We start from the raw sequence: 20,997 nt of genomic DNA, 5'->3' as shown, positions 1-20,997 counted from the left end.
CATAACAAGAGACAAAGATGGACATTTCATAATGGTAAAGGGGACTATACAACAAGAAGACATAACACTCATCAATATTTATGCCCCCAATCAGGGAGCACCGAAATATACCAAGCAAATACTAACAGGACTAAAGGGAGAAATTGACCAAAACACAATTATACTAGGGGACTTAAATACATCATTGACATCTATGGATAGATCACCCAAACAGAAAATAAATAAGGAAATAGCATCGCTAAATGACACATTACATGAAATGGACATAATTGACATGTATAGAGCACTTCATCCTAAAACATCAGACTATACATTCTTCTCTAGTGTACATGGAACATTCTCAAGGATAGACCATATATTGAGACGTAAAATCAGCCTCAGCAAATTTAGGAAGATTGAAAACATACCAAACATATTCTCTGATCACAAGGCTTTGAAATTGGATATCAACTGCAAAAAGAAAGCAGGAAAAAACACAAATACATGGAGATTAAACAACATATTTTTAAAGAACGACTGGGTCAAAAAAAAATTAAAAGAGAGATCAAAAGATGCATAGAAACAAATGACAATGAAAATACATTCTACCAAAATTTTTGGGATGCAGTGAAAGCAGTTTTAAGAGGTAAATTTATATCATTAAAGGCCTATCTCAAGAAACAAGAAAAATCCCAAATAAATAACCTTATGTTACACCTTAAAGAACTAGAAAAAAAAAGAACAAGTGAAACCCAAGGTCCGCATAAGAAAGGAAATAACAAAAATTAAAGCAGAACTAAAAGAAATAGAGAACAAAAAGACAATAGAAAAAATTAATGTGACAAAAAGCTGGTTCTTTGAAAAGATTAACAAAATCGACAAACCCTTGGCTAGACTCACTAAGATAAAAAGAGAGAAGACACTAATTAACAAAATCAGAAATGAAAAAGGGGAAGTTATCATGGACACCATAGAAATACAAAGGATCAGCCAAGAATACTATAAAGGACTATATGTCACCAAATTCAATAACCTAGAAGAAATGGACAAGTTCTTAGAAACATATAGCCTTCCAAGGCTGAACCATGAAGAACTGGAAAATCTAAACAGACCAATCAACAGTAAAGAAATTGAATCAGTCATCAAAAACCTTCCCAAAAGCAAAAGTCAGGGACCAGATGGCTTCACTAGTGAATTCTACCAAACCTTCAAAGAGGATCTAATACTAATCCTGCTCAAACTCTTCCAAAAAATTGAAGAAGAGTCAGTACTCCCTAACTCATTTTATGAGGCCAACATTACCCTGATACCAAAACCTGGTAAGGACAACACAAAAAAAGAAAACTACAGACCAATATCTCTGATGAATACTGATGCAAAAATCCTAAACAAAATTTTAGCAAATCGAATACAACAATGCATTAAAAAGATTATTCATCATGACCAAGTGGGGTTCATCCCTGGGGCACAAGGATGGTTCAACATCCGCAAATCCATCAATGTGATACATCACATAAACAAAATAAAGGACAAAAATCATATATCAATTGATGCAGAAAAAGCATTTGACAAGATACAACATCCCTTTATGATTAAAACACTTAGTAAAATAGGTATAGAAGGAAAATACCTTAACATAATAAAGGCCATCTATGACAAGCCCTCAGCAAATCTCATAATTAATGGTGAAAAACTGAAGCCCTTTGCTCTACGTTCAGGAACACGACAGGGCTGTCCCCTATCACCTCTGCTTTTCAAAATAGTGTTGGAAGTCCTTTCCAGAGCCATCAGGCAAGAGAAAGAAATAAAAGGCATCCAAATTGGGAATGAAGAAGTTAAAATATCACTCTTTGCAGATGATATGATGCTATATATAGAAAACCCTAAAGACTCCACCATAAAGCTGTTAGAAACAATCAACGAATACAGTAAAGTTGCTGGCTACAAAATCAACGTACAAAAGTCCATTGCATTCCTATATACTAACAATGAAATCTCAGAAAAAGAAATACAAAAAAAATTTCCTTTGCAATTGCAGCAAAAAGAATAAAATACCTAGGAATAAACTTAACCAAGGATGTGAAGGATCTATATGCTGAAAACTATAAGACATTTTTGAAAGAAATTGAAGAAGACACAAAGAAATGGAAAGACATTCCGTGCTCATGGATTGGAAGAATCAACATAATTAAAATGACCATATTACCCAAAGAAATACGCAGATTTAATGCAATCCCCATCAAAATCCCAATGGCATTTTTTAAAGAAATAGAACAAAAAATCATCTGATTTTTTGGAACCACAAAAGATCCCAAATAGCAAAAGCAATCTTAAGAAAAAAACAATACTGGAGGTATCGCACTCTCTTACTTTAGCTTATACTACATGGCTACAATAATCAAAACAGCATGGTATTGGCAGAAAAACAGACACATAGACCAATGGAATAGAATTGAGAAACCAGAAATAAAACCACATAAATATGGACAGACAATTTTTGACAAAGAAGCTAAAAACATACAATGGAGGAAAGACAGCCTCTACAATAAATGGTGCTGGGAGAATTGGATAGTCACGTGCAAAAGAATGAAACTGGACTGTTGTTTGTCACCATGTACCAAAATTAATACAAAATGGATCAAAAATTTAAGCATAAGACCTGACACAATAAACTGCATAGAAGAAAACATAGGTACTAAACTTACGGACCTTGGGTTCAAAGAGCATTTTATGAATTTGACTCCAAAGGCAATGGAAGTAAAAGCTAAAATAAATGAATGGGACTGTGTAAAACTTAAAAGCTTCTACACAGCAAAAGAAACCATCGACAAAATAAAGAGGCAACCGACTGAATGGGAGAAGATTTTTGCAAACAGTGCCTCCGATAAGGGGCTAATATCCAAAATATACAAGGAACTCATGAAACTCAACAAGAAAAAAACAAAAAACCCAATTGAAAAATGGGCAGAGGACCTGAAGAGACATTTCTCTAAACAGAACATACAAATGGCAAATAGACATGAAAAAATGCTCAACATCACTAATCATCAGAGAAATGCAAATAAAAACCACAATGAGATATCACCTCACCCCAGTCAGAATGACTATCATCAATAAGACAAATAGTAACAAGTGTTGGAGAGGCTGTGGAGAAAAAGGAAACCTCATACACTGTTGGTGGGAATGCGGACTGGTGCAGCCATTATGGAAGGCAGTGTGGAGGTTCCTCAAAAAATTACAAATAGAATTACCACATGACCCAGCAATCCTTCTTCTGGGTATCTACCCAAAAAATCTGAAAACATTTATACATAAAGACACGTGTGCTCCAATGTTCATTGCAGCTTTGTTTATGGTGGCCAAGACATGAAACAACCAAAATGTCCTTTGATAGACAAATGGATAAAGAAGTTGTGGTATATATACACAATGGAATACTATTCAGCGGTAAGAAAAGATGATATAGGAACATTTGTGACAACGTGGATGGATCTTGAGAATATGATGCTAAGTGAAATAAGTCAGACAGTAAAAGCAGAGAACCATATGATTTCACTGATATGTGGTATATAAACCAAGAACAACAAAAGAACAAGACAAACAAATGAGAAACAAAAACTCATAGACACAGACAATAGTTTAGTGGTTACCAGAGGGTAAGGGGGTGGGGGATGGGTGATGAGGGTAAAGGGGATCAAATATATGGTGATGGAAGGAGAACTGACTCTGGGTGGTGAACACACAATGGGATTTATAGATGATGTAATACAGAATTGTACACCTGCAATCTATGTAATTTTTCTAACAACTGTCTCCTCAATAAATTTTTAAAAAATAATTAAAAAATTAAAAAAAATATTATGGTAAAAAAAAGAGAAAATTTGGCAATCTCACTTGGTCAGAAGATATAGAGAATTGAAATCTCTCAAGTACTATTGGTGAAAGTATAAAATGGTACAACTACTTTGAAAAACAATTTGGTAATATCATGTAAAAATAAATATCCATATACTCACTATACAGTGGTTACACTTCTGGATATATATATATATATATATATATATATATATATATATACTTTTGAGAAACCATTGCACATGTGGACTAAGAATCATGTACCTGAATATTTATAGAAGCAAACATTATTCATAATTATCAAAACCCGAAAGTAACTCAAATGTCCATCTACCGTAAAATGGAGAAATATAGTCTGAAACACCTATGCAATGGATATTATTCATTGGTAATATTATCTAATAACCCAAATTTAATTTATAACAAACTTGGGATGCAAGAAAGTTACAGAAGAAATACATTATGATGCTTTTTTCTTATATAAAGCTTAAAAATAAGTTGATGATACCTTGTTTAGTGATACATATATAAGGTCTGACAGTTAAATTTGCAAACTCATCCTAAAAAAAGTACTACATATCTCATTGCTGAATATCACTATGGTCATTTTCGAAATATTCCCCTTGGGAAGCAATGCACTAATGCCAGCACCTAGTCCACCCTTCAAAGCAATTTTGGAACTCTTTCTGGAATGGCCATCAGCTCTATCATTGTAGTACACTTGATGTCTTCCAAATGTCTTCCTTTCAATACTTCCTTTGTCTTTTGGTAAAGAAAGAAGTCATTGGGGGCCAGATCAGATGATTAGGGAGGGTCTTCCAGTACAGTTATTTGTTTACTGGCTACAAACTCCCTCACAGACAGTGCCATGTGAGCTGGTGCATTGTTGTGATGCAAGAGCCATAAATTGTTAGCAAAAAGTTTAGGTCATCTAACTTTGTCACGCAGCATTTTCAGCACTTCCAAATAGCTTGGTTAACTGTCCAGATGGTACAAATTCATAATGAATAATCCCTCTGATATCAAAAAAGTTTAGCAACATCGTTACAACAAGTTCATGAACTTAATTGTCAGACCTCATATATATGGTAATATTATATTTAATGATTCATATATTTTGTATGTAGCAAATATAGCACAATTTAAAATATGATTAAGAATAACAAATAAATCCTGTCTTACAGAAAGATTCAGCAGACTTGCTGTTTTGATCTCTACATCTTATCAATTAAATTATATTACATGCATAATTTTCCTCAAGCCAGTTCCTAAAAAACTTTGTTTATATCCATCCGTGTGTGCTTATTCTTTTCAACATATAAGGTAGCATAGGAATATGATTCAATCACACTCCAACAAAGTTGAGAAACTTTAACAGCATCAAAGTCATTTGCCACAAAAATGTCATGATCAGACAAAACCAGCCTTTATTAGAATACCTATTTTTAGATATTTTGGTGGAAGCCATCCAAAATGATAAAGATATTTAAAAATATTCCTTACCTCAAGAAAGTTTAAATTGAAAATATACATTAATGCTACAAATGAGTTGTAGGGAATGGACGGAGAATTAAATGTTTACTATTAAATAAGTGCTGACACAGAAAACGTTATTTGTAATTGTATAAAAGTAAATTATTAACCATAAATCCTATGAAATAAAAATAAATTATCTAACACAAATGAGTGACACCTAGTGACTGTAGAAGTCTGAAAACTTTTTGTCTTGTGCTTAACATGTGACATAAATTACTTCTCTAATTCTTAAAGATATACAATAGAATTTATAGACACTATTTAGGAAAAGAAGGAGCAGCCTCGTGCCTGGCTGCAATACCAGTTATTTTATCATAAAATAGCCTATACCGAACTATACAAAGTCCTCAATAACTATAGGTTGAATTAATTATTGAATTGTATCTGGGTTTTTTTCCTCCTTACTTTTCTATTTCTATGGTTTTTTTTTTCTATTGTGAATATATATCTTGTTACATTTAATTTATATTCCTTCCTCTCATGTGTGACTGAGATTTTTTTCCCTCTTGGAGGGACAGAGATGATTTTGAGAACACAATATTAAAGGGAATGTTATATGACTGAAATCAAACCACTGCAAGTTCAAATCATTATGAGATGTATGCCTCTGAATTAGTAGAATGTAAGAAATCTATTCTGCTTAAAAATAAAAATATAATAATTAAAGCAAAAATCAACTTGAATGTTAAAGACCAAAGAGAAAACACATTTTTCCCCAGAGTAGAGCCACTGAAGTTAGTAATCATCTGCTTTGCAATATTAGGCCTCTTAGGACCAAATGTCCTTCGACAAGTAAAGCTGACTCAGTCATGCGTCCTTCTAAGACAGATAAACTGAGCACCATACAGCTTAGCACAGCTCTTTTGAATAAGAAGTTTATAAATTCTGTTCCATAAAGATATGAAAAAAAACACGTTGGCACATTTTGTTTAGGCATGGTGGTACTTGCAAAATTAATGTGAAACAAAGAACTGGCAAAAGCAAGAAATAAAAATAAGTAAGATTTGAAATTAAGAAGACTCCATAAAGGGATATATTTTTTAAAAAGTTAATTAGATTCCTCAAGCAAATCCACTGATTATCCTAATTACAGGAATGACTAACTTCAATAGAAGTACAGTTAAATTCTACGTCACATGAAAATTGGTTGAATCATTATGGAGGGTCAAATATGAGGCAGGAAAAGAAAAGTACCACCATCCCTACATATTCTGGGTTTTGGGGTGGGGGGGAAGATAGCTAGCTAGCTAGATACATAGATATAGGTATTATTTGTGAAAATAAATCACATGCCACCTGCAGAGATCTTTTAAGATCCTAAATAGTAAAACAATCCCATTACTCAAATAATTGAGTAGTAGGCCAAAAAGCAAATTATCAGATTGCTCATGGCCCAGCCGTCTTTGATCCAGTGTAAATTGGAAGGACTATTCACAGCCAAAGAGCTCCTGGTGTGACTTCTAATTAGATTTATGCTATGATGAAATAAACTCATGAAGAGTTGTTAAAAAATATAAATATAATTTGAAAACCAAATTATATCCAAAAATATAATTTTAAAAATAGAAAATTAAGCATGGTAAAATGGTGACGGGCAATATAAAGACAAATGTAATGATTCCAGGTGAGCATTTTGCTTAAATCTAAAAAATCCTCTGTACCTTTCCAGTCTGATTTGGTGGATGGAGATCATCACTTTGAAGTCTTTAGCTTTCCATGGGGTCATAACCTTCCAAACAGCCCACTGCATTTGGGATTCTCTTTAAGGGCAATAACATTGTTGCTTTTGTGCAGCAACATGTACTGAAAAAAGCTTATATTGATACTTCGGATTTTTCCAAGCTAATAGGTAAAAGGTTGTTCCTAGGAAAAAGCAGACATCTCTGGTTATTTAGAAACAGGAGCCTATCTTGCAGGACATACAAAATAGAAAGTAGAAAAATGATTCTGTTTTGACTTATACAATCTGAAGTCCTGTAGATAACTAACTAAGAGAAGAATCATAAATATGCAACCTACTGTCTGTCCCTTTTGATTGAAACATTTTAGAAACTCAGTCTTGTAGGGAGTTAGAGAAAAGACTAAGTTTAAAAAGAAAATTTCATTAATTGGTCATTTGCCATTTGAAATGTACCTTGACCAAACCATGTCCCAACCATGTACATTATTATCCTGAACTGAGAGTGGACCGAAGCAACAAAGAATTTATTTAAATAATGACCACAACAAATATTTTCCTTAAGAAATAAAAGATAACAATCTAAGAATTTACGTTGTTCCTTTATACTAGTATACTAGTCTTTAGAACTCAGATTAATAAATTTTGCTATCCTATTGGTAAAAAACTGAAAGTTTAAACATTTATATTGATAATCTGTGGCTTGAACTGACATAACAGCATGAAAATACCAGGTCCTGAGGATATTCATTTCAAATCAAGGTAAAGGAACAAAATCTCCATCACACACTAATCAGTAGTATGTAATTTTCTCTTGGAAGTTGGGAAAGACTTTGTGTTTAGGAAGAGTTTACAAATGAAGGACATTAATGACTGTTTCCTGTCGTCCCCTTATTGGGATGAATTTAGAGATTCTCAGAGGATCAAGAGGAAAATGAAACAAAACAAGGCAGATATGGATACTTCTGAAAACTGAAACATTCTCTAAGAAACAGGATTATCTGGTAACTCTCCTCTCAGCCTCTCACACCTGACCTACCACCCACCCATTACTTGAAAAGTATAAGATCTCAAATAACCATTTCTTTACCTTGTACCTAAAGATGACTACAAATTACAAATCCAACAGTACATACATGTGTTAATGAACTCATAAGTAGTCAGGGAAGGGACTAAGCTTCCAGTGGAATTTAACTTAGAGAGAAAAATATTAATTAATCCTTCATAAAAGAATAACTCATTCATGTTGTCACTAATTTATCTTATGAGGAACACTATTGTCTTAATTAGAAGACTACAGTTGCATGGAAATACATCTCAACAATAACCTACTTGAGCTAAGTCTGACCATTACTAATCACAAAATTATGAAATTACACTATAGTGTACCATTAAACTATAAACCCCACAAGTGCATAGCCATTAAATCCTCACTAAATTCAATGATGATAGGTGAAATAAACATTCTAAATATATCATGTATTTTTTAATGCCAATTGTTTACGTCGTTTGTAAATCCAACCTGCTCATTTCTTTCTCAACTCTTTGAGAAGTTCAAAATATACGGTCAATTCCTTCTCTACCTCTTTTTATTCTTTGTATAAATTAGTAAAAAGTCATTTGTTTTAAGAGAAAAATACATTTTTAAAGGCAACATTATCCCCTAACAAAACATAGTTTTGCTGGTGTTAATAATTAGGGAGAAAATAAGAATAATAATCAGGGAGGAAAACATTCAGATAAAGTCTCCTTAGGTTCAATATATCTTTGGTCCAATTACCAAGTTCCTGAGGATAAATACGTGTTCTAAGCTTGTAAAGAGAGAACAGATTTCAGATAGCACCATTAGTCAGGGTAAATGTTCTCCCGAGCATACTATGCTAATTTAAGAGTATTATTAAAATATCATGGATAACGGTAGCCAAAAGGTGGGAGCAACCCAAGTGTCCATTGACAGATGAATGAATAAACAAAATGTAATATATAGAACTATATCTATCTGTCTATCTATCATCTATCTGTCATCTATTTATCTATCTATCCATCCATCCATGTATCATCTATTTATTCCTACAATGGAATATCATTCAGCTTTAAAAAGGAAGGGAATTCTGTTACATGTTATAACAGGATGGATGAACTTTGAAGCCATTATGTTAAGTGAAATAACTCAGCTACAAAGACAAATATTGTATGATTCCACTTATATGAGGTACCTCGAGTAGTTGAATTTATTGAGTCAGAAAGTAGAATGGTGGTTGCTAGGCACTGGAGGGAGAGAGGAATGGAAAGTTATTATTTAATGAGTATAAAGTTTCAGTTTGGGAAGATGAAAAAGTTTTGGAAATGAGTGGTGGTGATGGCTGCATAAAAGTGTAAAGTACTTACGTTGAACAGCAAGTGTGTCACAGAACCACACAGTTAAAAATGGTTAAAATGGTAAATATTATATTACATGTATCTTATCACAATAAAATAAACAGATACACACTAAAAAAATTGTCATAGAAAGCTATAAATATTTATGCGTGCCTCTTGCCAAAATCAGAGAATTGAAAAAGAAAAAGGAGAAATAAATACAGGGGAAAAAAAGTAAAGATAGAAGAAACAAAATAGAGTAGAAAAGGGAAGAAGAAGGAAAAAGAAGAGAAGGGAAATGGGGGTTTCTCTCAACATACATTTTCTGCCTGACAGATTTAGAAAATCTGAAGGACTCCCTACAGAACAAGATTTTTTAATTCTTTTCTTTTATTCCACACACAGGGAAAAACAGAGTGCATTTCTATGTCTGGAGTTTTCTGTTTGTTTTCTATTGTCAAATTAAGCACAAGGGAAAGAGCAAGGGTGGGGATAACTGCATTAGTGAAATAAATTAATAAAGCAAGGTTTTCCTTGAATAGAAAGAAGTATGTAACATAGATGTTGACTTGATGCTGGAGCCAGACTGCCTGCTTTTAGATCTTGACTCTACAGCTTATTAGCCATTAGCTTGTCTATTAAATGTGGCTTCCTCATCTATCTAATAAGCATAATAATATTACATACCTCACAGGATTGTTGTGAGACTGATTTAATATAAATGTATGTAAAACACTTGCTACTGCTAATAATGATTAAATGATTCAGAGAGTTCAGTAGGATTTTTTATGAAGGTACTAGATATCTATATATCTCTACATTTATATATCTCCCAATTTTTTAAATTACTTACTCATATGTAAATAGCAATATGGCTCCTTTTTTGCTTCTTTAATGAGCTGATAAATACATCTTAAGCATACTTGCTTATATATATCAGGTCAATAATAATTTCCAGAAAACCATTACAGAAGACTACGATCAAGATTTATATTCAATTCATATGATGAAGCTTACCTCTTAAAGAAATATATTAAAATTGCCTCTATAGTCTTAAGAAGTTATGAACATAAATATTTCCAAAATGTTTTGAAATTTTTATTTTATAAGTCTTTATTTTTTCAATTAAACTCAAAAGGGAAGACCTTTATCAAATTATTAATTTGAGAGATTAGAATTTACATGTAGTTCATCAGTCATAAATGATAAAGTAGTCCAAAAGAAACATACACAACGTGAAAGAAAAAATAGTAGAAACTGGAATTATTCAGATTTAGTAGAAAAAAGTTTCTTGATATGTAAATCAGACTTAAATAAAGCATTAGACTTTTTATATTTGGTTTTGGCTAATAGTCCAAAAGACAAATTCATCTTTGATACTACATAATTTCCTTAAGAAAATGACTGTTTTTCAAACAAACAGGAATAATTTGTTTGTGTTTCATTTTTATTGTAAGTGTCTTTATATAGTCCATCCTTTTTCAAAATTGTACATAGTACAGAGAGTGCCAAAAAATGTATACACACTTTAAGAAAGGAAAACTGTATTAAAATTGTAATAATATATACCGATAACGAAAGATTAATACAAGTCATGTTTGACTTCTGCAATTACAAGAGGTGCTCAAAGTGGTTACCATCAGTGTCCAGTCACTTCTAATTATGGTGAACTACTGCTTGAGCAACAGTGACCAAAGTGTCCACTTGTATACATTTTTTGGCCTCCCCCCTGTGCCAAAAACAGAGGGAAGTATTAGTTTTATGAAAGAATCATGTATATAAATACTTGAAACAAATTTTGAAAGGCAATTATGCATAGGTCAGATCATGAGGAATTTCTGATACTTTAATATTCTGGTTTAAGTTTTAAGGAGATATTTCTTTTTGTATATCAACTTTTGTAATTAAAGTCTTTTGTCAGGTATCATTAATTTGCCTTCCACAGTGAGCGCAGTATGATGAACTTAATTGAATTTTTGATGATAGATGACTGTACAGTGTCCCAGAGTCACAAATTGTTGTGCATATACAGTATTTTCAACGTAAAATTTTGGGAAAATGAACTGAACGTGTCCCCATCCCAGGATATGCATCGAGGTTGCTTTCTGGACTCAACCTATTTTCCAAGTTTTAAAGAGATACACTGAATTAAATATGTATATGTATAACATACATAATTTTTATAAGCGACAATTCTTAAAGTTACTTTAATATAACCTTTGTCATATATTTGTTTTATTTTAGCTAACTTTAGTTTTTTGTTCCTTTTCCACACTGTGATTTTAACATATTCGAGGACAATGCAAATTGTTTCTATTCCAGTAGGTGTCAGGCTTTCCCAGTCTGCAGACCACAAAGCCTAGGGAACGGCAGGCAAACAGAGGCTGTGATGCTTAATTCTATATGTGACCCAATTGTTCCTGAAAACTGACTCTTTTAGCATTTCCCCCTAAATAATTAAGTTTTACACAATATTTTTATATTGAAAAACACAATGCAATATGTAGATGATGTATTATAGAAATGTACACTTGAAACATATAATTTTACTAACCAATGTCACACCAATAAATTTAATACTAATAAAAAAACCGAACATGGAAATACAAAAATTTATTGTTCAATAACCTGGACTACATAAGCACTCATTCAATTCTAGCATGTATAATACAATATGCATTTATATATTTAGTAGTAATTTACTGAGTAGGTATATCAAAGGAACTTAATAAAAGGAAACAATGAAAAAATTGAGATACAGAATATGCCTTACTTAGTATTAGTTTTCACTGGCAGTAATGCAGTATATGCATTTATTTGCTAAGGAATTTAAAAAAATACTTTTTAACATAATGGTATGGTTCTCTTTAGAATTTTACAGCATGTAAGAATAATTCCCTTTGGATGCTATTAGGCCTGAAAATAACTGCAAACTATATATGATACAGATTGAATGCTTGTGTCCCCCAAAAAACTTCATGCATTGAAATCAAAATGCCTAATAGGATAGTGTTGAGAAGTGGGAACTTTAGGAGATGATTAGATCATGAGGGCAATGACCTCATGATGTGATTAGCGCCTTTATAAAAGAGGCCCTAGAGATATTCTCACCCTTTCCACCATGTGAGGATAGAATGAAAACCCTGGAACTCAGGAAAGAGCCCTCACCCAAACTATGCTGGCAAACTGATCTCAGACTTCCAGCTTCCAGACCTGTGCGAAATAAATTTCTGTTGTGTGTAAGCCACCCAATCCGTGTTATTTTGTTACAACGACCTGAACAGCCTAAGACAACAGATAAATTTTATGGATCAGATTTTTCATATCTAAAATCTACTCATCATTCACAGAAACAGGTAGAAAAATGCATGTTATGATTGACAGCAGAATTAGCTTAATGGTTAGTTTTTGTCATTTTAAAACATTAATTTTTAAAATGTGGTATTTAAATATTCCATTTATAAGTAGTCTAATGAAAGACTTGTAGAACTTACAATTTTAGACATTATATTAGAAGTCATAATTCATTTAAGTCACGTATTTGTACATAAAGCATGTTATGTAGCTTATAGAAAAAGAATAAGTGAAATTCTGAAAGAAATCAAGTTATTAAACTCAGCAAATAAAATATTCATGTTGTTTCAACTTTTTTTGCTTTCTAGCGCTTTTCATTAACATTTTACCATATTTATGATCATTCTGCATACAAATAAAATAAAACAATAAACAAAAAAGTGGAAAACTCTCTAGGCTAACTCTGATTTTTGCACTCTCTCCACCCTTTCATTAAAAAAAATCTCCACAATAGGCAGTTCATATTTCTATATTTTCCATATTTCCAAAATGTATATCTCTAATTGATGTCTGTTTTGAACTCCAAATCCATTCAATAATCAGTCACTCCATAGAGTTTTGCTGAGTTCTTTCTATGTGTTGGGCACTGTTGTAGGCAGTGAATAGAATAGGAAATAAGGAGGGCAAGGTTTTTATTTTCATGGGATGTTTATTCTATTGGGGTAAGACATAAAATATACAACTGTCTACATAAATAGGCCCTATAATATCAAATAAGTGCTATGAAGAAACGGGTGTAAGGATGGTAACTTTACAATGAGTAGTCAGAGAAGGTCTCTGAGGAGGGACATTAAAGCTGAAATTTCATGAGGAGAAGGAGTCCTTTATTCTAAATACTAAAGGAAAAACATTCTAACAAGAGCAAACCGGAAGTTTCCTTGAGGTGCATATTAACTTGACATGTTCAGTACCAGAAAGAAGGTCAAGGTGGCTGGAGGAAATAAAGTGAACTTGGCACGTGATGGAAGATGAGATCTTAAAGATGGGCAGAGTTATGTTAAGCAAGCCTGTGGACCATGGTGAGGATTTAAGCAAGCCTGTGGACCATGGTGATGTAACGGAAAGCTACAGATTTTGAGCATGTGAGCAAAATACTAAATTCCACAGATGTTAAGACACAGATCTCTGAAATCAAGAGTATATTTTGAAATCCATGGTGTCTTTTAGTCAGCATTGGTTAGACAATAGTTATTGCTATTCCCTTAGAAATACTTTAACCAATTTCATTTACATTTTCATTTTAGGTATGCAAAACAATGATACATAATTTTAAAAAAATCTCTCAGCCTAAGCGATACATAAATCTAAAAATACTAAGAAATAATGATGTCATACTTTTCTTCCCTATTGGTATGTAATATAATATGTCACACTTGATGAATTATTACATCCAATGAAATGCATTAATCTGATGTAAAAAGTTTAAACACTTTAAATACACAATGTTATATGTCAAACTTAATGAAAAGGTTTAAAAGATCTCTGCCTTGTGTGGAGCATGGATTATAGGAGGCAAGAGTGGAAATGTGGACAAGATAGCTAGGAATAGGATGGTGTAGTGAAGATGGAGAGAAGCTGAGGGATCTGGAATATATTGAAGGGGGCACCAAGAAGACTTCTTGATAAATTAGATAAAGAATTTTCACTCCTGGAAGGGAGCGAAAAATGTCAGAGATGTATCCCAGGTTTATAGCTATGGAACCAGCCCTTTACGATGATGATGAGGATTCAAGTACTTATGCCTGGTGTTGAGGTTGTGGGAGAACTTAATTAGGCAGTGGGTGTGTATTGGTACCTCATTTCACCTATTATCCTGTCAGGGAAGGCTTACTAACACAGGGCAGGCCATTCACCCTGTTATATATTCTCATAAGCTTCGTTCAGAATGTTTATTACCATTTTAATTCAACATCAGCTTTTGTGACTCCCTGTTTTTCCTCCCCACGCCCTTCCCACTGGTCTGTAGATTCCATGAGGGCAGGACAGGTGGGCATGTTTGTTCACTGTTTTAACCTCAGTATAAGCACAGTGCTGAGGATAGATTAGGTCCTCAGCCAATACGTGTTCAATGTATAATATAAATGTATTAATCCTAATTTCTTCTCTTTATCCTGCCTATTTCAAAGTGCTTGGTCCCTGACCAACACCCACTCTGCCAGACAGGAAACCACAGCTCTGGTATAGCCAGGAGTTCCTGCGGTGCTAAGATGAGAGAAAGTACAAAATGAGACAAAAATATGCCAGGAAAAAAAAAACAACACCCCCTAGAGATAAGTATATCCCAAATCAACCAGGTTTTATCATAGAGAAATAAGAATAATTCTTTGGGAAGGATTCTTCTTATATTCATATATTGATCCATAAACTTTATATTCAGTTTGTTAAATATTTATTGTGTACCTACTATAAGCCAGAGACCTTGCTTGCACGGAAACTATGTTCCTGTACACAAGGAAATCACAAGTTCATTGTAACACTGCTGTAGTGCAGTGATAGATGTATTCAAAGAGAATTATATGAAGACTTAGACGGGCCACCTAACTTAGTCTGAGAAGGCTCCTGGAGGTTTTATTATTAGGTGTAAAGGAAGTAGGTGACGGGAAAAGAAGACCATCTAGCCATAGGGAACAAAGGTAGGTTTAACAAACATCGTATTGTGGTCCAGAGAACTACAAATTTTAATGGCCTTCCAGTCACAGATGAGGCTGGAGCCAGATAAGGATGGCATCATACTAACTGGGTAAGGGATCTGGACTTTATTCTGGAGGCAAAGAATAGCCTGTATGACTCATAAGTAGAGAAATAAACCAGTGACTTGAGAAAACAGATTATACTTGGGAAAACAGATTACACTAAAGGAGTATAATGTAGGAGTTGAGAGCTATGTCTCTGAAGTCAGCCAGCCTGGATTGAATCTTTGCCCTGAGATATACTAGTTAAGTTACCTTAGTTAAGTTACTTAACCTCTCTGCAAAGAAGTAAAAACAGAATCGTCTTCATGGAGGTATGGTAATGATTAAATGATTGAAAAAAGAAAAAAAACACGTATTTTTATTTTTTTTTTAGTCAGAACAGTACCATAGTAGGAACAAATGCCATAAAGTGTTTGCTATGATTATTCAGTGAGAAAATAATAATGAGAAAATATGAAGACCTCTTTGACCTTATCAGGCTTCTTTACATCAGCATTGTGTCCATAAAAGACAAACTTAAGTTTTCCCTACCCCCATTATTAATTGCATGGCCTAATGAGTACAAAGTCATTAGGACTTCATGGAAAGGATTACCAAAAAGAAAAACCTCAGGTTCTCCAGAACCTCAGGCTGTAGAATCTCTAAGTACAGTTGGTACTTTTCTCTAGAAATAATTTATGATTGTTTTCATGGGGAAATCCATGGGATAAAGTTCTGCTCAGCAGGTTCAACCCTTAATACTTTGTTTCTTCCTAATATGTATTAATTTTTTAAAAAATCTAATTCAGATGTTGGCGCTTACTTTTTATATGACCTATTCCTTGGAGCAGAAATTATTCTTATTTTAAAAATTATCTGTATCCCCAGAGACTAGTACAGTGTTAAATATACAATAGGTAATCTACTGGCATAAAAAATGATCAAACTAATAAGGGTTCCCTTCACAAGCTTTAACTGAGGAGGACCTTAGATTAAACAGCTAGAATTTATTTAAAAACTAGTATTATTCAAATGATCAATTAGTAGTTATAATTATGAAATAACTATGCCACTTTTTATGTGCTATATAAAATTTGTTATATCTTAATTTGAGTTGTCTCCTTCTTTTGATTTTTTTCTTATTCCATTGAAAAATCTCCTGATGACAGCATCTCCAAACTTTTTCATTCATTTCCTGTGAGCTCCTAAGAGTTCTATATAATTGTTTTAAAAAATTAAGTTATAGAGTCTAACAAAATACGACGAATAGAAATGATCATGTAAGTGACTTTGAAAGAGCTCTCAATAAGTGGCATTTGTTATTATTATTTAACAGACCTCATTCTGTTGTCCATTAGCATGAGAAATTTTAATTTATATCTGTTAAAATGTCTGTTATAGATAAGATCTACCCATCCCAAGTTGAACATTTTGTTATGTTTACTTTACAGTAAATTGGGATTGTTCTAAATTCCACCAAGTTAGTGGTTTTAATTCAAATCAGATTTACTTATATATTTTAAAAATTCTATACCCTTTAAAATACAGAGAAAAATAGATTTGAATAACAACAAATACATAAATACAAACCTATTGATTTGTATTCTTCTCAGTATCTCCTCAACTTTATATCAACAAGAGCTTTAATACAATACCTTTCACACAGCAGGTGTGAGCTGCTATCATTATCTTGAATTATGTTATATAGTTAGTAAGGTTTTAACTCAATTAAGTTCTCAAAGTATTATTTGGTGTTTTAAAATAATTTTATTATAGGTGAAAGGTATCTGAAATTTTAGTTTTATAACATTAAACTTCTAGTATTCCAAATATACAGATAACTCTGAATATTAAATAAGTAAAATATTGACCTACATTTTTCAGGGTTTTTTTTCTTTTTCTCCTTTTGAAAGTTTTCTTTAATGATTTTCTTTGAAGCTTTGTCTTATTATTTACTTCAACAGTTCAAATTGAATTTTCTGTAATTTTAAATCAAAATCAATTTGAAAAATTGGCTTTTCTATTCATCATATTCATGACAATGGCATAACTCAACATAACAGTACTAGTACTAGTAGCATAGAATTTGTTGTTCTGTAAGAAGCATGCCTCTAAGGACATTCTATTAATTTGAATCTTCCATGATAACTATGCAAAGTTGGCATTTTTATTTATACTCCTTATACTATATCTGTATTTTACAGATGAGGCTCAGGGAGAAGAAATGACTGATAGTCACAGATCTAAGACAGTACTGGAGCCAAGATTCCAACCAAGCTCTGCTTGGTTTGATCTCGATAACTATACTTTCCACAGCACCAGGCTGTTTCAATTTTTAAATCTGTTCATATCCCAACCAAACTGATATTTTTGTTCTTTCATGTTGTAGGTGTAGTTCTGAGCACAACCAACATACACTTAAGTTGAATTAACTAAACTAATAGTCACTGTGGTTTTGCATTCTTTGCTAGTAACTATCCCAAGTAAAAGCACCTGTATAAGTCATTCACAACTTCAATTAAAACAATCGCTGCATTTCATTTGTTCATCTTTTCTCCATCAGACAAGGTAACACTTAATTATCTTATCTAACTGAAATACAGCCTAATTTCACCTTGAACATGAAATCATTTCCTGGGGGTGAGATCGTTTAACTGTTAGCTTACAATCTTATAGATCTTACATTTAAGGGGGGAGGGCAGAGAAAACAAATTCCTTACTTTCCTCTAGTTGTTTCAAAGCTTGATTTTTGATAGTTGGTTCTTTGGCTTTCACTGCTGTCACCTCTGCTGAGATATGTTTCCCGTGGGGATCGATTTTCCACACGGCCAACTGAGTTTAGAGAAATCACTTGTTGATTCGACTTTCTTGCAAAGCTCTGAAGAAATTTCAGCGTGGAGTTGGAAAGGACCACCGACTCTGCTCTAGGACTGAACTTGATGCTAGATTTGGTTGGGAAGAGGAGAGCTTGAAACTTTAGCACCCCTTTTTCTGTCCTCTCTGTGGATGTGATGGTTGGGTTTCTCCCACCTTCAGGAGATGAACTTGTCTCTGAGCGAAGCAGTGCTAACTTGAGAAGATTCTCTTCAGAGGTTCTTGCCTCAGGAGTTGTGACTGTCTCAGCGGACATGATCTGAGTGGTTGACAGCATTTGGAGGCTTTGTATTTTATTTAGAGGGACCAAAGCAGCAGTCATATTCTTGGAGTTTTTATCCTCAGATGTTTGTGTAGTGTTTCTCAGTCCAAAGCCCCCACTCCATATGCTAGAAAGCAGGAGAAATAGCCTTGCTCTCTTCATTTCAGTAGTTTGAAGCACGAAAGCTCAGATGAAATTGGGGATTAAGTTCTTCAGGGCTTTTCAACAGCTGCTTCCACACTGAATCTGCTAAGACAGAGCTTGCCAAAATGAGATGTGTAGAGGAAGCAGGTTTCTGTGTTTTGTAGTGGACTCAGGAAGTCTGATTTCCTGTTTCTGTAGGTTTTGTGTGATCTGTGACCTCTGGTAGGATGGATGTATGGAAGCAGTGAAGGGTCTCTGACGAAGCTAAGGGTAAATGGGAAAACACAGGCAATTATTATCAGGAAAACCTGTGAGAAAAACATGAAGTAACTTTGCTTCCCTAGGTACACTCATCTTTCGTATGTTGCTGATTTTGAAGAGATACTTCACGTAGATTATGGGCTGAATCAAGGAGTTTCACATTTTGTTCTACTACACAGGAAATTGAGAAAAAAAAAGTGACACTTCTTTTCCACTTTGCCCCACCCAAAAGGCCACATTTTATTCAAGAGCTTATACACATGCACACACATAAACAAAAACTAATTTCCAGTATCTCTGCCCTTTCACACATCACAGTCCTAATTATGATTTAAAAAAAGCATATTAAACTCATTTTTATAAATACACTTCAGCTGTAGCATTATTTGAAGTTAATCTGGATCACAAGTAATACAAAAGAAAAGCATAAATAATTAAATTATGCAGGTATACAAGGAATTCACTTTAAATTTTGTTCTTAGAACTTTTACCAGAATTAATTAATGGAACGAATAATAAGAATTTCACTTCTTCTGCTTTGTAATTCTGATATTCTAGTGGTTGGGGGTAGTTAATATTTTACCACTAAAAAATATATGAGGACAAAGTGAAGTCACATGAAATACATTAAAATGGGATCATATAAAATATGTATGTATTTTTAAAAAGTATGCTAGCTATAGATAACAGAACTAAATCAATCATTTTTCTATGGCTGTTTATCTAATAGATAGTAGATATGCTTCATGAGATTATGATCTTACTATTCTAGCAAATCTCCGATTCTCAGACTTCTGTTAAGTTCTCTCATTTATAACAAATTCCATAGTAGACTCTTTGGACATATAAATAAAAAATTATAAGGAAATTAATTAATTAATTAATTAATTAATTAATATATTCTCCAAACCCTCAGTTGGCTTCAGCAAGGCACTTTCTTAGGTACTGAGATGAAAAAGGAAAGCAAGAATATCCTTGGCTTTCAATTTGCTTGCATTCTATTATGTTACCTAAAAGCTAGATACATCTATAATTAATCTTTCTGTTAACTTCTGTGCAAGGTATTAGGCTCTTGCTACATATTTAGTAATGGGATATTTGCTTTCAGAACTGAAAAACGTAATACCTAGTACTTGTTTGGTTATGTATTATTGTCGACACATACTTTTGTCCCTAATCCTGGATACAGGACACCAGGATTTGAAACAAGACTTTATTTTTCTCTTAATTACTACTTGGTCTTAGTACTTTTTTCTCTCCTTAATCTTTGCCATTAATTTCTAGGAGAACATAGTTAACATATTAGAGAGTATATAATATACGCTTATTTAAACTAAAAGACATTAATCAGCAGCAACCTCATTGAATTTGATATGGTGTACAAAGTGTCTGCTTCTCAGATATATACCACAGAACAATCCCACAAACCTCACGTTAGTAAAAGAGCAAAAAAAGTCCAACACAGACAATTCAGGCAGTTAATAGTTACTAAAAAGAGCCATGAAACTGCATAATTTTCATAGTACAAACACGGTTTTCAGTACTGAGAAGAAGACATCACAGCTTCTTTATCTGGAAAAGACATAGGCAACTGTGTCTTAGCATTTGTTTAGAGCAGAATAGTAATTTGGAATAAATAAATAAATAAATAAATAAATTTGGAAAAAAACAAATAAAAGTTTTCTATTTAGTGTACAATTTTAAATTAATTTCCTTACATTTAGTAAAAGTAGATGAATAGACTGTCGTGAAAGTTTAAGAAGCAACAAGAGTAATGGCATCATCAATTTATTACATTTTTTATTTGCTTCTATGTTTTGGGAAAAAAAATCTTAATCTTGTTCAGGATAAGTGAACTTTAGAGGTAAAGGGTCACTCATTGGATCTACAACTAGTAACAAATAGTTCTCAATGTTAATAATAACTGAACTGAGCTAAACAGTTTGTTTCTCCTCTTGTAAGGTATTGACCAATAATGCCTTTTGGTTACCCCCATCCTACCTTACAAGGACCTTGCGATCAAA

The 20,997-nt window shown here is 33.1% G+C and overlaps 1 protein-coding gene across 3 annotated transcripts in view; it reads right to left on the bottom strand.

Annotated features, from left to right (window-relative positions):
* Positions 1–18,976, bottom strand: part of MMRN1 (multimerin 1) — a 65,085-nt gene extending 46,109 nt beyond the window's left edge. For all 3 annotated transcript variants that reach the window (XM_081031037.1, XM_081031039.1, XM_081031038.1), the window contains exon 1: positions 18,153–18,976. In XM_081031037.1, coding sequence (XP_080887163.1) covers positions 18,153–18,730 — 578 coding nt within the window. In that variant the 5' untranslated portion in view covers positions 18,731–18,976. The remainder of the gene's footprint in view (positions 1–18,152) is intronic.
* Positions 18,977–20,997: the final 2,021 nt, after the last annotated feature.

The sequence above is a fragment of the Rhinolophus hipposideros genome, assembly GCF_964194185.1.
Source record: "Rhinolophus hipposideros genome assembly, chromosome: 1".
Lineage (NCBI taxonomy): Eukaryota > Metazoa > Chordata > Mammalia > Chiroptera > Rhinolophidae > Rhinolophus > Rhinolophus hipposideros.
Note: the sequence above shows the minus strand (reverse complement) of the source record. Positions and strands in the feature narration are given on the sequence as shown.